This window comes from Pygocentrus nattereri, chromosome 6 (assembly GCF_015220715.1).
Source record: "Pygocentrus nattereri isolate fPygNat1 chromosome 6, fPygNat1.pri, whole genome shotgun sequence".
NCBI classification, from domain to species: Eukaryota; Metazoa; Chordata; class Actinopteri; order Characiformes; family Serrasalmidae; genus Pygocentrus; species Pygocentrus nattereri.
In genome coordinates, this window is record NC_051216.1 from 17359955 (window position 1) to 17376387 (window position 16433).

Here is a 16433-nt window from a genome sequence, read left to right on the forward strand (position 1 = left end):
GCATATCAGCATTAAACACTGAGTAAACTCAGGCTGCTGGCTACGCAGATATAACTGTGAGGGAGAGGAGGGAAACTCTCTGATCTTACCTTGACAATTACAGTGTAGAACGCAGAAAGTTAGCAGAACCGCGAGTGTGCCGAGCAGTGCTGGCTGCATGTTGGTGCGCTGTGCAGCCCCTGCTTTAGCGGCCAGATGGAGCTGCTGGGACTGAGATGCTCTCACCGCTCGCCTCTCCCTCTCTGTGTCCGGCCTCATGGAAAAGGGCGTTTACTAAAAGCTTAAACTCGCACTCACAACCCCCCAGCCCCCCCCATACCCCCCCCCCCCACCTCCGGCTCCTGGGATCAAATCCTGAGCTGGCACCCACAGATCACTGCCTAATGACTGTTCTCTCTCTCTCTCTCTCTCTCTCTCTCTCTCTCTCTCTCTCTCTCTCTCTCTCTCTTATTGTCCTTATATGTTTTGAATGTATGTGCGTACAATTTGGTTTTTCTTCTTCTATTTAGTCTAATTGTTATTATAATAATTTGACAAAATTATGTATTTACCAAGACTACACAGTGTCACTGGCATGAAGCACTACTTTTATGAAACGTCAAAGGCTATTTGGCTGCTAATGGTGCTCCCTTGTGAATAAATTTTAGCAAGGGCATGAGTTCCAAGAGGTGCTACGCCTCCAAAAATACTTTTTTTTGTTTATTTGTTTGTTTGAATCTATAGTTGTCCAAAGCTTAGTCAAAGAACAGTCTTTCTTGATTGATTTGTTAAATTGCAAATATGTTACCACGTTTTTTATTTATGTGTTGGTGTGAATAGTTTTTTTTTTTGTGAACAGTATAGAGTCTGTCTAAGGGATAATTGATGTTTTCTAATTCATGATTTCACAGCATAGCTTCCTCTACAGGCTGTATCTTTGGAATACCTTTTCTCAGAAATTAAACTTCCAGCAGCAAAGTTAGCAGAACATATATCTCACAGATCTTTGACTATAACAAAATCTGATCAGGTTTAGGTTTGGTTATGCAGCTGAAGATCATAGAAAATCATTGCAGTGAAACTGCGTTCTCTGGAGTGATGGAGCACCAACTCATCTGGGATGGGTTAGAGTGATATTTGTGATCCAGAACTGATCATCCAACATCTGTACCTAACCTCTTATGGCTGAAAACAAATTCTAATAGCCATGTTCTAAGATCTAGTGTAAAGCCTTGCCAAAAAGACAGAGGCTGTTACAGCTGCAAAGAGATAATCTTTTGAAAAAACTTCAGATGAGCAGCTGTCTACTGACTTTTGGACATATAGTATATGTTAGCGTTATTTCAAAGACAAAGGACTACAGCAAGTGCACTATGCATTTGTTTCAGAGAGCAGTATTTGAAGAACCATTAGCCAAACATATCAAGGTATGTAAAACTGAAGAAAGGCATTTCATAGCCAATCTGAGCTCTGAATGTTCACAGGTCATCAGGCAATGGACAGGTAAATGGTTTACTGCAGTGGTTCTCAACCCTTGTCCAGCACATTTGTGCTTTCCCTACTCTGAAACAACAGACTCAAATTATTAGCTCTCCATGAGCTCAGTCAGATGAGTTAGAGCCAGTAAAATGTAAAAAACTGGGCTACTGGAATCACTAGATGTGCATGTGTTTAAATGTATGTATTTATCTGTGTATGGGCAGTGCACATGTAGTACTAGGATGATAATGTGTACTTAAAAAATACAAAAACACTAGACAATAAATACAGAATATACTAGGGACAAAGAAGTGTACTGGTGCATAGAAGTGTGTTAGAACTGTTAGAACTGTTGATCAGCCCTACACATTGACTTTGTGAATCTGGGCCTATTCCTCTATATGGAACTGCTTCAACTCGGTTATGTTGGTTGGCTTTCTTGCATGAATGGCACCACCTTAGTTTTCTACCAAATGTCTACTGAATTAAGGTCTGGATTTTCATTAAGCTATTCCAAATGTAAAATTTCTTCTGCTTTAACATTCTTTGTAGACTTATTGGCAGAGGTGTGGACTCAAGTCCAACTCAAGTCACGAATTTGATGACTTGAGACTCGACTCAAGAAAATCGAGAAAGAATTATGACTCAACTTTGACTTCATCACCAATGACTCAGACTTTGTCTTGGACTTCAGCCTTAAGACGCGGAAAAACTCGGAAAAGAAAGAAATGTGGAGAGATGTGTCTGACCGACTGCAACAGAGTCAATTACTTTCATGTGAATGGATTTGTTTCCTGATGTAAATTGAATAAATAGCAACATCATCAGAAGTCTGTCACTGTGCTTATGCTCGGTATATTTCATTTCGGAAGACAAGAGCAGCCTACATAAGCTGGAAAGAAGCAAAGTAGCAACACCGTCAATGCGCCCTCATTCAGCACTTAAACTCCAGTCTTAATGGAGGAACTCAACAGGCAAACTGACCGTTGTCCTCATTATATCAAAACAAAAGAAACACAGCTCTATCTATTTGACCAATTTTAACAGCTTTTGCAGGTAAAAGAGCACAACATTCACCACCATGCTGAAGCTGACTTGTTATTCACAAGCTTCCTTTTAGAATCGTCATTTCACCTGTAAGGGTACAGCAGTGAAACACCAGAATGTAACCGCTGCACCATTTAAGGTGAAATGGAAAATTCTAATTAGAAGCTGACACAAAAAGTCAAATTCAGCTATATACATTCACCATCATTTTGCTTTCTTTTCTGTAAACTTTGTTTAGCTTGGTCATTTTGTCTTTTGTTGTCATTTAAATTCAATTCAAACAAGCAGCTGATTATAGTTGGCTGAACTAGTTTAGTGCTGAGATAGTTTTTATTTTAATCCTGTGCACCCAGTGTTCCCAAAAAAAAATTATTGTTATTTAAGCTCAGTAATACTTTTCAAATTGTTTTAATGTGTAAAATATAGATAGTTCCATCAAATGATGGCTGTCCTAGTCCAATAGTAGCAAAATAGCCCCAAACCATGATACTGCCACCACCATATTTCACTGTTCAAATAAAGTTCTTATGCTGGAATACAGAGTTACGTTTGACCAAGCATAACATGTCTGATTTAAGATATAAAGGTTCATTTTAGCCCTATCCACATAATATTGTTTCAGTCTTCCGGCTCATCCCGGTTGTCTTCAGGAAATTTTAAACAGGCATGTTTTTCCTGGAAAAGGAGTGGCTGTGCTATCATTCCATATATACTATTCTAGTTCAGTGTTTGCTCGATTATGGATTATATTATACATTTTAGTCTCTAAGTTATTTTTGCTCCATTCCCATGGAATGAAGCATTGAATCACTTCATTCAATAAATGGATGAAAAACTGTTTATGCAATTGTTTGTGTTATTTGTTTTATTGGGTGCTCTTTAGCAATTGTTATGAATGAAATGAAGATGGTATTAAAATGAAATCTGATCATATTTTAGGTTACATTTGTCTAGAATTTCACAAAGTGATATATATGCATGCATGTCATGCTATGTGTCATTTTTGTCTCTGTTTGTGTGCAATATGGGCAATTGTAAAGGTCTACAACAACAACAACAACAACAACAACAATAGAAATGTTCTTGTTGTTTTAAGTGTTTATTTACCAATAGTAGGTTTCCATTCTCTACATTAATTACTAAAGTACACTGCAGGTATTACCTGTATGTATGTATGTATATATGTATGTATGTATGTATGTATTTATGTATGTATATATGCATATATGTCTGTATATGCATATATGTCATGTTGTGTGTCATTTTGCCATAATTTAATTAAATAGGATTGCTTGTTCCTGAAAATCATTGGGTGTTAAAATTAACACTATTAATTACAAATAGACTGTGAATTATTAGTCTTTACTTGTCTGCATGTTTGTGTTTTGTACATCCTTTTAATGCAGACACCTTTGGGTCACTGCAAAGGCTAATAATAATAATAATAATACAAATTATTATGATTGTTATTATTATTACTGTTATTATTATTATTATTATTATTATTATTATTGTTATATGTTTACCTTAGTAAACTACATTAAACCTCATAGCTATGACTGTTCCTTAGAAAATAGCTACTTTTGTCTGAAAATGATACGGCTATTAAAATAGACACTAGAGATCTAAAGGCAGTAAGACTGTGTGACCTGTTAATCTGCTACTCCACGCACACGGTCTCATTCCCCCTACAGTCAGCCAGCCTTCGGTTTTGCTCTGAGGAAACGCAACGGCGCCATCTAGTGCTCCGCTCTGGAGACTCAGCACTCCATCTTCGGGCGCTGAGGAAGAGCAGCGGATAGAAAAAGGCTGATTTTACACCCTTTCGGCTGAGCATTAGTGGCGTTACAAAGAGCGACCGTTTCACATTTTAATATATATTATATAATAAATCAAAGACGCAGCCATGTTTACATCCCAACAGGCGCAGCACTGATTTACGACGCAGCCAGCCAGTGTGAATCTCTGTAACCCATAGCAACCAGAGAAACTTTGGAGCTCGCCACAGGCTGACGCTGAGAAATGGGAGCAACCACTCGGCGATTTTAAACAAAGACGCCACATATTTCACTTCTTTTTTTTTTTTTACCATTTTCGTCGGAGCAACCAGAAAAAGAAAGCATGACATCTCCTCAGAGAAGTCCCAAAGACCTCAAGTCGATGATTATTGACACCAAACAGGTACAGTGGCGTTAACAGGCTGACATGAATTCTGGGTTCTCACAAGCTTTCAACTACAAGCTCACATTATAAACACTGTTTAGATGCTCCTTGCTCTGTAGACGGCTGAACGAAGGCTAAGCAGGTCAGAGATGTAGTCAGTGTGCTGGAAAAATAAACAGCTGTTGCAGCTGCTCGATGCAGTTCTCCAGGACCTGCGTAGCTTTTTCAGTGCAGTTCAAACCATCTACAACAAAGAGATCTTCACTCTCTCTCGATTCCTCTCACCTCCCTGCGCGATCTGCCTTGCCTTTTTACAGAAAGCTTCTTCTTCCACGTTGCCAGATGTGTAGTAGCTTGTATAATGCTGCGTTTTTGTGTTTGTTTTTTTCCAACTAGAAAGATGTGTCTGTTAGGGGTGTGACGATATTGTCAGGTTCGATATTCTGTGATTTCCAGGTCTGTGATTAAGATTCGGTTTGATTTTCAATATTTTGATGTGTTAAAATTGATTTGCTTCTACAGAGCTCTGATTATATACTACACACTGGGGCAGTCAAAAGTTTGGAATCACATGCCATTAATTACTTAATGTATACAGCATATATTGAAATACTGTAAGCTAGACTGGAAACAATTTTATCACCAAAAATGCTGGGTGACACTTTATTTTAAGTGGTCCTTTCAGATGAAACAAACACTCAATGGACTCTCTGTAACATGTCATAAAACACAAGGGGGTTAGGATTAGGTTTTGGGTTAAGGTTAAGGTCAGGGTTAAGATTAGGGTCAAGGCTAGGGTTAGATTTTGGGGAAAGTTAGGTAAGATTAGGTTTTGCATAATGAAGGTAACATATTAACAATGTAAGTAATGTGTCAACAGAACGTCTACAAGATGTTTACTTCAATGTATTCAGATGATTCACTACTGCTACTTCACTGATATATTGTTGATGTGTTACTGATAATCTGTTAAATGTTTATTCATCATCAACAAAGGATCACTCCAAATAAAGTGTTACCAAAAGTTTCTTTTTTCACAGCTTCCTATGAATTATTTGAAAATAGATTTTTTTTATTATAAAATGAGTCCTAATACAATTTTATAAACCACTGCAGCTAAGCTATAATTAAAATTAGAGATATGTTATAGCTCAGCTGCACTCTCTCAAAAGATCACTATTTTACACATTTTATATGTAAGTTTTCTACTATATCTAGTCTACTAATATTTATAATAGTAGTGCTATACATATACACATAAATTAAAGTTGCTTTAAACACCAGAAAACTCAAACATGAATACCAGCTCATCCTACATTTAAAAAAAAAATTTTCTTATAAAGGAATAACAGAAATCCTGCATAGCCTCACCGAATTACACTGACTGTTCAAATACTGAATTAATTTCCAGTAAGCTGTATAAAATTACTGCTAATTTTGCTGTTTCTGTTGCAACTATGGCTGTAAGGACATGGATGACGTCCACCAAGCTCTGGATAAACTGAGGGGGCTTTCCCAAGAGGAGAGGACTGAGGCAGAAATGCTGAGGTCCAGAATTGACGAGCAGTCTAGTCTCATCTGCATTCTGAAGCAGCGAGCAGATGAGATGCTGCTTCGCTGTCAGGCTCTGGAGCGTATCAACACAGAGCTGGAAAAGCTGCGAGCTGATGTGCAGACGGAGCTGGAAAATGAGCAACAAAGATCCAAACAGCTAGAGCAGAGGTTCATGGACCTTGCCGCCAACCACAGAGAGCTGATCAAATTCAAAGATGAGTACAAACAGCAGAACGCAGAGCTGCTGAAAGAGAACCTGAGACTCCAAGAGGAGAATGAAAAACTGTTTAGTAAAGAACTGGAGGAGAAAGAAAAGACCATTCTGAAGCTTACCCAAGAGCTGAGAGACCTCGCTGAGCAGCACAGACATTTAGAAAAAGAATATCAGTAAGCATCAATCAGTTACTGTTGAAAGTGTCATTTGTAGAAGAACAGCTGCGAGTGAGGCCTTTTCTACTCTCTTTTTATTATCTTAACAGGGACAAAACAACAGGTTTCCAGATGAAGATAAAGGAGCTGATGAATCTTCATCAGATTAAAGAAGCATCATTGCATGATGAGTTACACAACACTCAGAAACAGCTAAAGAATGCAGTAGAAATGTGTGCAGGTATGGTCAGCTTTGGGTCAGCTATGTGCTGCTCTGTTTCATCTCATTTGCTTACCTTTGTTCTGTTTCCTTTCTTCTGCCAGAGATGGATCTGAAGCTCAGGCAAAGTCATGAAAGAGACACAATGAAAGAAACCGAGAGCCAGGAGAAGCTTGAAGCTCTTCAAAAAGAGAAGAATGAATTACTGGAACTGTCCATGCAAAGAGGGAAAATTATACAGGTGGGTCCTACATTTAACTTAGAGTATCAAAGTAGATCAGTAACCCAATGTTAACTTTAAAATATGATGCAGCTGAGGAAACACTGGTGTAGTCAACTGCAAAAGTGAATACGATTGATAACTATAAAAACTGCAGAGCTTGTTTAATATTATAGAATTTAGTAACATAAATAACATGCAGCACGTTACAGAGGGGAATGTGATTCCTCTTGCTTACAGGATAAACAAGTGGAAATCCAAGAGTTAGAAAGACAGAAGCAGGAGGCAGAGAATGCTAGGCAGGATGCAGAGAACAGGTATGAATCTCAAACAGTACTGACCTGTTTTTTTTTTTAAATATTAACTCTTTATAATTAGGCATTCCAGGCTTTAAAGGGAAATTCCATCCATTTTAAAAATTTTCTGCATAATTAAATTGTTAAGATGTAAACAAAGTGGTTTATTCTAGAGAATAAAGTCAGAATTGTTTCAACAAGCTGGTGCTGGGAACTAAAACCACAGAGTAAGTTATTACATGAAATGCCTACCGTTACTCAGCCTTATGCCTATGATGTTTTATAGTAGTTTTGAGATTACGTTTTGGCTTTTTTCCCAAATGCATTCTATTTTCAAATACATCTAAAACTCATAAAGGTGGCTGTAAACCTGTGAACTCAGTCTTGTATGGTACGAACTCTGACCCGCCATGTACCTCTCCAGTATGAATGCATTAAAAATCATTTTAAAATAATTTAAAAAATAAATTTAGGCTAAAACTTTGTCTCAAAAATATTATAAAACAGTTACAAGCATCAAGCAGGAATTCTTTCACAACAATTGTAAACAAAATCAGAGTCAGTACATTTCTCTATAATGCACCATTATAGAGACAACACAACATCAAAATGCTGTGAATGACTTCGCTTACACTTGAACAAATAAACTATGCAGACATTTTGAAAAACTGGTGGAATTCCCCATTAAGCCAAATCATTCCATTACTACACAAAAAGCAATACAGTGGAGACTGTGTGGATAGCATTAGGTAGTGTATCTTCTTGTCTATTTCAGGTTTGAGAGAGAAGCTGCTGCAGTGAATGGAGATTTGAGAGTGAAGGAGCTCCAGCAGGCTCTCAATGAAGCTGAGGAGACATGCAGTGATCTTAAGAAGGTGTGCTAATTTTACAAGAGGAAAATGGAAAACAGGTCTCAGTAGTTCTGTCAGTGTGCCTGACTTACAGTTATGTGTTCTGTGTTGTAAAATTGTGTCATGTTACATTTTTAGGATTTTGAGGCATATAAAAAGCACAGCAGTGACTTGCTGGCAAAAGAAAAGGAGTTAAATGCCAAACTTCGCCACATGATCAGCTGATTTCTCCATCAACTCAAACCATCCAGCTCATCCATCCAATTCATCCATCCATGTCATTAAAATAAGAGATCAATTTTGTTGTAATTAAAATTACATTTTATAAGCCATAAGTCATACAGAAAATCATCATTCTTAACACATTTAAAAGACAGGCTGACATGAAATGAGGCATTAAGCAACATTTTTTATTCAGTTGTTTTCTAGTGACTTTTAAAATGGTCATGAGGTAGGCTACAGTATGTCACACAAATATAAACATGTTAATTCGTAATAAATGCATGCAAAGTTATACAGCAGTTTGCTCCAACAACACAGACCAATTGAGATATGTTCTGCCCTCATTACTAATAGCATGACTTTTCTCAAAAACTATCATTCAGCTGAGCAATAGCTGCTGAGTCATGACTCTCTTTCTCTCTTTACTTTAGCACATACATAAACAAACTAGTTGTAGTTGCCCCTAAGCTTTTCGGTCAGCAACTAAACAAACTGGAATTAGCCAAAAATGAATGAAATGCCGTTTAACAAAAAAGATGGGTTCTGAAATATTTTAATGGCTGGAATAGAATGACATTCAGAATAATCTGGCAAGCATTGAAAAATTGGAACTGAACCTGATATTGTGACAGATATTGGTAGAAGAAATTATGAGTATTAAACCATATTTAATAAAATGCTCAGGGCTTTTTTGCTTTATTGTTTCTCTTTATTTTGCAGAAGTGCCATACAAAAGCAGTAGAACACAAAAGGTTGTGTGTATCACCTCCAGTTTGTGCCTGCAACAAAATCATAGCCATTATGTTATTTGCGATAGTATTCTCTCTTTTCTGTTCTGTTGCTCATCAAAAACCAACTAAAATAAGAAAATCTCATTTTGTTGCATGTGTCATTTTGAATTGTGAGGGAGGAGTGTGACTCAGTTAAAAAGGGAGATTTGTAAAGGCAGTATTACAGTGTTTAGTCCAAATTTTGCAGCACTGACTGTCATTCCCCACTAGAGGGAAATGCAACAGGTTGTAAAACAGTTGTTAAGGTGGAAGTAAATTCAGGAATTCTGAGAATGATTTGAATTTGGCAATTAGTGGTAGTGGGCTCAGGAAAGTCATGCAGGGCAGGTCAAAGAACAAGCACGCTCACTAAGGGTAAAGCAAACTGCAAATCAACACCTTAGAAAAGGTGACCATGCTCAAAATAAATGTTAATGTTATTTCAGTTCAAATCAGTTCAAATCTTTCATTCATCACCACCACATTTGATCTTTTTTCATATATTTTAATATGTTTAAGATAAATAGAAAAGTAATGTCAAGAGTTGCTCTATACTGCTCAAAATTTTACTACTTCACGTTTGTCATTGTTTTTCCACAAAGTAATGACAATGTATTGTTTTGGGAAAACACCTATACATGTGTAGGGTCAGTCTGTGTCAAGGTGTGCTTGGCAGAAAGAAATTAATGCGTTCAAACAGAAGATCATAGTACTTTTCTGACATTGGAAAATTGAGTTGTTAAGAGACAGCAGTCCAGGTCAGTAATTTCTGGGTCATTTCCAGTCTAACACACAGCCGGTAACTCAAATGACAGAGAATGCAGTCAACTGTAAAGTGGTTATTTTGTCTGCGCCTTTATATTTTATTATATGGAACATCTGGATGCTCAGCATCCTGCCAGAGAGCTTCCAAGAAACATGTGTTTAATCTCATCTTCTGGATCCTTTCTGTTGTTCATACATTTTGCATTTATATCATTTCTATATGAACTTTTATTGACACTTTATTTGTAGCATTTGTATTTCTGGGTTTTAGGTGAGAATTTAGATCTAATCTCTAATTTTTGTAATAAAAGCAGAAAAATAACAAGTATTAAATGGATGTGTTACCAGTTATGCAGTGCATTTTGGTGCTGAATTGTATCTGTCCTGTGTCTGTGTACCTCTGTCAGTGGGCAATGTGATGTCAGGATTGTTGACTTTCCCCTGTTTTTTTACCTTATACTTATGACTAGCACACCTGCAATTCAGGCAATATACACTGTATATCCAAAGGTTGTAGATAACAATTCAAACAGCCTTTCTTCTGAAATCAAGGGTCTTAATAGGGAACTTGTCCCCCCGTGCTGCAGTAACAGCTGCTCTTCCAGAAAGACTTTACACTTGATGTTGAAACTTTGCTGTGAGGATTTGGTTGCATTCAGCCAAAGAGTATTAGTGAGGTCAGGTACTGATAATGAATCATCAGTTCTGGATCAAAAACATCACTCCAGTGCATCCTGTAGTGCTGCATCACTCCAGGGAACACAGTTCCACTTTAGATTTAGACCCCTCAAACCAACCGCCTGTCATGGTGACCATGGCTCATCTGTGCCACTCTAGATTGTCCTATTCTATGAGAGAAGCTGTATGTGCGCATTTGAACACTTGTGTCAGGAGTAGGTGTAGCTTTAAGTAGCATAATTGAGTAAATATAAAAAGGTGTTTGGATGCTTTTTCCTTCTGGCCACTTTTACAATATATTTATTTAGATGCTAGGAAATAGTGTTTGTTTTAAACAGATATTTATTGGCACTTGGTACTAACTTTAATAACAATTCACTTAGTACTAACTCTAATGACAAATCACTTTATACGTGTCATTCTTTTAATTGATACTCAGTCATGTCAGTATTTCATGTTCTGTGCTTTCATTCTATGTACACTTTATTGTCTACGTGTATTTTAGCAGGGTGTTGAAAGGTCACAGGAAATGTGTGGATACTGTGCTGTTTTAAGTGCGTATTACTCTAACAGTTATGGCGCTTTCGTATATTGCATCAAGTTGAGGCAGGTTTGCCTCTGCAGTGTGGCTGACGTTTCCACCTGCCCTTTACTCATTTGACCTCTCAGTGGTCACTCTAAATGCTCTAAATTTCATTGACATCAAGTCATCCTCACCTCTGTGACCATCTGTTCCTCAGCAATGCTAAGAGTTGTCCTGCTGACCCTTTCTGTATTACACTATAATTGCTAGAATTGTTTAAGTTTCCTTAAACTTATGCTTTGAAAGATTTCTGTGATCATATCCACCAAATGCACATTTGCTCTGGACCAGACAGATACTGTTACTTTTTTCAATGTAAACTGAAAAGGCATAGTATTAAAGGTTATTATTGACAGTGTTTGTTGTATTCCTTATACTTCTGAGTGCTTTAAAATCTACAGAGTGTAGCATGAGATTATATATATATATATGGTTTATATATGAGCTGCTCTGACACAAACCCATCTATCACAGTTACATGATTTATCAGCCTGCAGCCAGACAGTTTGTCAGTCTGTCTGTCGTTGGGTGTACAGTTTTATAGAGGTCAGAACAAGCAAGACATTTTCTTGTAACACAAATCGCAAAAAATTCCATTCTGTTCTGTGTCTCTGTTGGAATGGTATGAAGAACCCTCAAGAAAATCAAAACATGTCACACTTTATAATTTACAGAGAAACTCCTAGAGGTGGTTACATAACTGGTTACATTTACTCAAGAAAAATCTTGATGTTTTTAATTTAAAATTCCTATTTAACACTGTTCACACACTGTTGATTTTTCCAGGCAAAAAAAAAAAAAAAAAAATATATATAAAAAAAAAAAAAAAAAAAAAAAAAAAATATATATATATATATATATATATATATATATATATATATATATATATTTCAATATGTTAAACACAGCAAATCAATATTTAATGTGCAGTAAATATCTATTGATTTGCTGTGTTTAACATATTAAAATATAAGAAATGCTGTGTTTTAGTGTGCTCTCTGTAGAGGGCGTGTTTACTTCTTTTCACTAAGAAAATCAACAAAAAAAATAATTTGATGGGGGGTCAAACTTTTGCACATGATTGTAAGTGTATGTGTGAGGAAAGTAATTAAATTTTACGTTTTAATCATTGACATTTGATTAAGAATTTTTTTTTGTGTTTAATTTTATTGTGTTGCGTTGATGGCATTTGTTCTGCTCTGCTGTTACTCCTCTTCAGAGCTTTAGCATTTCATTTTAGACCAAACAGATGCCAAGAAGAGAAGCAAATCATAGTTAAATTGCAAAGTTCTGCAGCTTTATTAGTTTCTCAGTTTGTAAATATTTTTTTGACCTGATACTTTTGCACTACTATTTAATTAAAATCTAGAAACACTCTTACTCAAGTACTGCCTTAGAATATTCTACCCATCTCTGGTAGTTGTGAAATTAAGATTACAGATTATTACAGCAGGATTCTTGTGACAAAGCGTGGACAAGCCTAACTGATACACAAATGTTTAGGTAGTTCAGCAATAACAGATTTCATAGTTTAAAAATATGCATAGAATTCTCTGATGGAGAATTGGAGACTGCAGACAATGTAAGGATCATTGTATAGTGTGAGTGCTAGAACGTGAAGAGTATTCATGTCTGTACATGACTTCAGAGGGAAATGCGTGATCTTTGAGAGCTTGGCTATGTCCTTAAGATTTCACAGGTTCATCCTCCAGCACCTACAGACATATTTGACACACTTTTAAAGTGTCGAGTAACAATATTCATGTTGCCTTATAAATATTTTATTGCATTTTGCATCAGACCACAAGAACACAACATTCCAGTAGTTCTGTGATTACTGACTATAGTCCGTCTGTTTCTCTGCATACTTTTTAGCCCTCTTTCACCCTGTTCTTCAATGGTCAGAACACCCACAGGACTACCATAGAGCAGGAATTCTTTGGGTGGTGGATCATTCGCAGTTCTACAGTGACACTGACATGCTGGTATGTTAGTGGGTGTTAGAGGGCAATGCTCACTGTCCTCTCTTTATTGGGGCACCTTGGAGATGCAAAGTCAGAATATTAGGTTATCTGTTGCTGCACAGTCTGTGTTAGTCATCCTTTACTCCTTCATCAGTGGTCACAGGACACTGCCCACAGGATGCTATTGGCTGGATATTTTTGGTTGGTGGGCTATTATCAGTCCAGCAGTGACAATGAGTTTTTAAAAAACTCCACCAGCTCTAACGGTGAACTAAATGAAGTGGCTGTTTGGTGTAGGAATCAAAGATAGTCATTTTGAAACTTGAGAATCATTCACAATGGCAGTGATGGGAACCAGACAACCAAAGTGTTCAATGCCTCTAAAAGCTATCTGATGTAACGTGGAGCGAGGAGGTGGAAGCATACCCTGAGATAACCAAGATTTATTTTGGGCAAATCCAGGGTCATAGTCGAAACGGTCTAGGTTCAAACAGCCAACACGGAGAGAATGCGGATCACACATGACAAACAGAGACACAGAACCTCAAACAAGAATCAACACTACAAACAATATATATACCACATCCAGCAAAATCAAACATACAAACAAAGACCAACAAGAAACTCAGGAAAACAGGGCTTAAATCCAAACAGGGATAACGAGGAATAACCTGGCGCAGGTGGAAAACAGGTGGGAACAATCAGGGGCGGAGTCACAAAACAAGGGGGCCGGACTGGGAAGAAATCCAAACAAAAGCGCATGACAGGACTAAAAGGTAAACAAAAGCACATGAGGAGACTGGGAGGGGCCAATCGTGAAACCTGACAGAATGTTATTACAGGAAATGTTCATTATGCCTGATTATGTTTTTTATGATAGTTTTGAGAAGGTCTTAGCTTAAAGGCTTAATACACTCATGGCAGAGAGGTGCATGCAGGGTGTTGTAAGGCAAAATAGTCCCCAAGGAAAACTTTTTTTTCAGATTTATTGCATTTCACCATTATCAACATTGCATATAAAAACTCAGATGAAGCGTGTAGGTTTGGAAAAAAATGGCTATATTTATGATATATAAAGTGATATATATAAAGTTTATGAAATATAAAGCTGTAAGCATTGGTTCTTGTCACCACCACTGTAAAGAAATCTGAGCCAGTAAGTTTCTCTACATTGAAACGCAGTCTTAGGCATGAAGATTTTTGCCTTGTGATTCAGTAACAAGCATTCCAAAGTGTCAGCTTACCTGTGGGTTCCTGTGGCCTGCAGGGATTGCAGCATACACCTCAGCCTCCTGCAGCACAGCTGGACCGCAGTGGTCTGCCTCAACCACCATTCAACCTGGACATGCAACCACTTGCATCTTAACTGAGTCCAGGTCACAGGGCACACACGCACTCACATTCCCTCCATGCATGGCCGAAGGTCATCACCATGCAATTTGTAAAGAAAGAATGACCTTTTAAAATGTCTGCATTCAGGGAGCTGTAATGAATGCTTATGCTGCCATAGATACTTTTAAAAATAAAGCTGCCACAAAGGGCTCTTTGGGGTGATGCCATAGAAGAACTACTTTTAGTTCCCTAAAGAACCTTTCAGTGGATGGTTCTTTAGAGTACCATTGTTGTGATTGAGAATGAGATGTGTGATTGTAAGGAACCCTTTTAAAATGTAAAGAAAATTTTATACCAATTAAACCTTTTTCTTACAACTGCATGTCCAAGCCAAGAGCCATTTAGGAATCTTTGATGTTAAAGTTATTTTTTGCACACTACCTACAAGTTGTTACTTTAAATTATTTCAATATGCAGCTTCCAACTGCTTATATATTCTAAAATAAGACTGAAGTAGCAGAACAAAACTCAGAATTTTTTTTTAATTCACAATAAAATAAAATAAGTAAATAACTGGGTACTCATTGCATTACTTTCACAGTAATATACTGTACCGTATTAACAGTCAATGACAATTAAGTAATACCATTTGGAGCACACAGACTACTGTGATGCTACTATTTTCTGCTATAAAATACAATTATCTTTTACATTTTTACATAATAACCATAAAAGTAATGCAACTCAGCAGCCAATAATTTACTGTATATATATATATATATATAAAAATACTGACTGAAATTGACTGAATATATCTACAAATTTAAACATTTGTTTTAATAAACAAAGTAAAAGTTAAACTAAAATACAATCAAAAGCAATATTAATGAACATATTTAACCACCATATTTTGTACTGTATATGCACAGAATTCCTCAAGTAAGCAGTTTTTAGCTTTTTTGTTCTCTGTTTATGTGCAGTTTGGCTATAAGTTGCACAAACATGACCAAAAACTTTGTATTTATAGCACTGTTTGGCAATACCAATATTTTTTTGGCAAATAGCTGTTTCAGCATAAAAACAAAACAAAACAAAAATCCAACACTAAACTTTGAGCTTTAAAGCAATAAATCCTAAATCTTCAGTATAAAAAACTTTTAACTAATAATATTAACTAATTAACTGAAAATAATATTAACTAATGCTTTGCAGTACAGCCCTCACATGTTAACCTCACAATAATTTGCTGTGTTATTATAAAATATTTAAGAAAATGTTTTTTTCCTGTATGTAAAATATTAGTGTTTAATATTGTGAAATTCCTGAAATAATTAACATTGTACATTAGCATCAACTGCTGTTGACCTATTGACCAAACCAGGACATGTTCATACTATCCTCATAACCTAACAAACCTCTCCAAATGTGTCATGACCAATTTATCATCATATCTCAGTCAGAGTTTGCAGTACTCAGACTGACCCACAGTTCTCTCGTTTGTCTTGTTAGAGATTTGTAAAACAAGCAGATTCTTCCCAGTTAGCCCACCTAAATACGCCATAAAGAACAACTAAGGAAACAATTTTCCTATATCTGCTCATATTTTCCTTATTTTTCCTCAGTTTTGGGAGACAGTGCCTGTGATACAAAAGAAAAAGCTGTATAATGTCAATGAATTACAGGTTACATGACAACCACTGTGGCATCCTATGGTATGCGAAAGTTCATGACTCTGGAGACTGATCATCGCCCCTTCTCCACTTTGTTTGCTTAATATAAAACTAGACACAGTTGACAGAGTTATTACCTACACTAAAAAAAGTAATACTTTTATCAAATCTGTAAATACTTTCTGCACAAATAAAATGACATCAGATTAATTATTGGTAAAATTAGATAAACAGAAAGACCAAATTATGTTTAATCATGTGGAAATGATTT

At 36.5% G+C, this 16433-nt stretch overlaps 2 protein-coding genes across 2 annotated transcripts in view; one reads left to right on the plus strand and one right to left on the minus strand.

Moving 5' to 3' along the window:
- The window catches only part of lrp2a (low density lipoprotein receptor-related protein 2a), a 77778-nt gene extending 77533 nt beyond the window's left edge, over window positions 1-245 (minus strand). The window contains 1 exon segment of the mRNA XM_037539160.1: window positions 90-245. Within this exon segment, the coding sequence (XP_037395057.1) occupies window positions 90-159 (70 nt within the window). The 5' untranslated portion in view covers window positions 160-245.
- Window positions 246-4398: 4153 nt separating this feature from the next.
- On the plus strand, window positions 4399-11551 carry zgc:172182 (coiled-coil domain-containing protein 89). The gene is made up of 7 exons (XM_017691471.2): window positions 4399-4686; window positions 6137-6609; window positions 6702-6832; window positions 6916-7052; window positions 7272-7348; window positions 8103-8202; window positions 8317-11551. Exons 1-7 carry the CDS (start codon window positions 4627-4629, stop codon window positions 8401-8403), a joined length of 1065 nt encoding a protein of 354 aa, XP_017546960.1. The 5' UTR covers window positions 4399-4626; the 3' UTR covers window positions 8404-11551.
- The last annotated feature ends 4882 nt before the right edge of the window (window positions 11552-16433 follow it).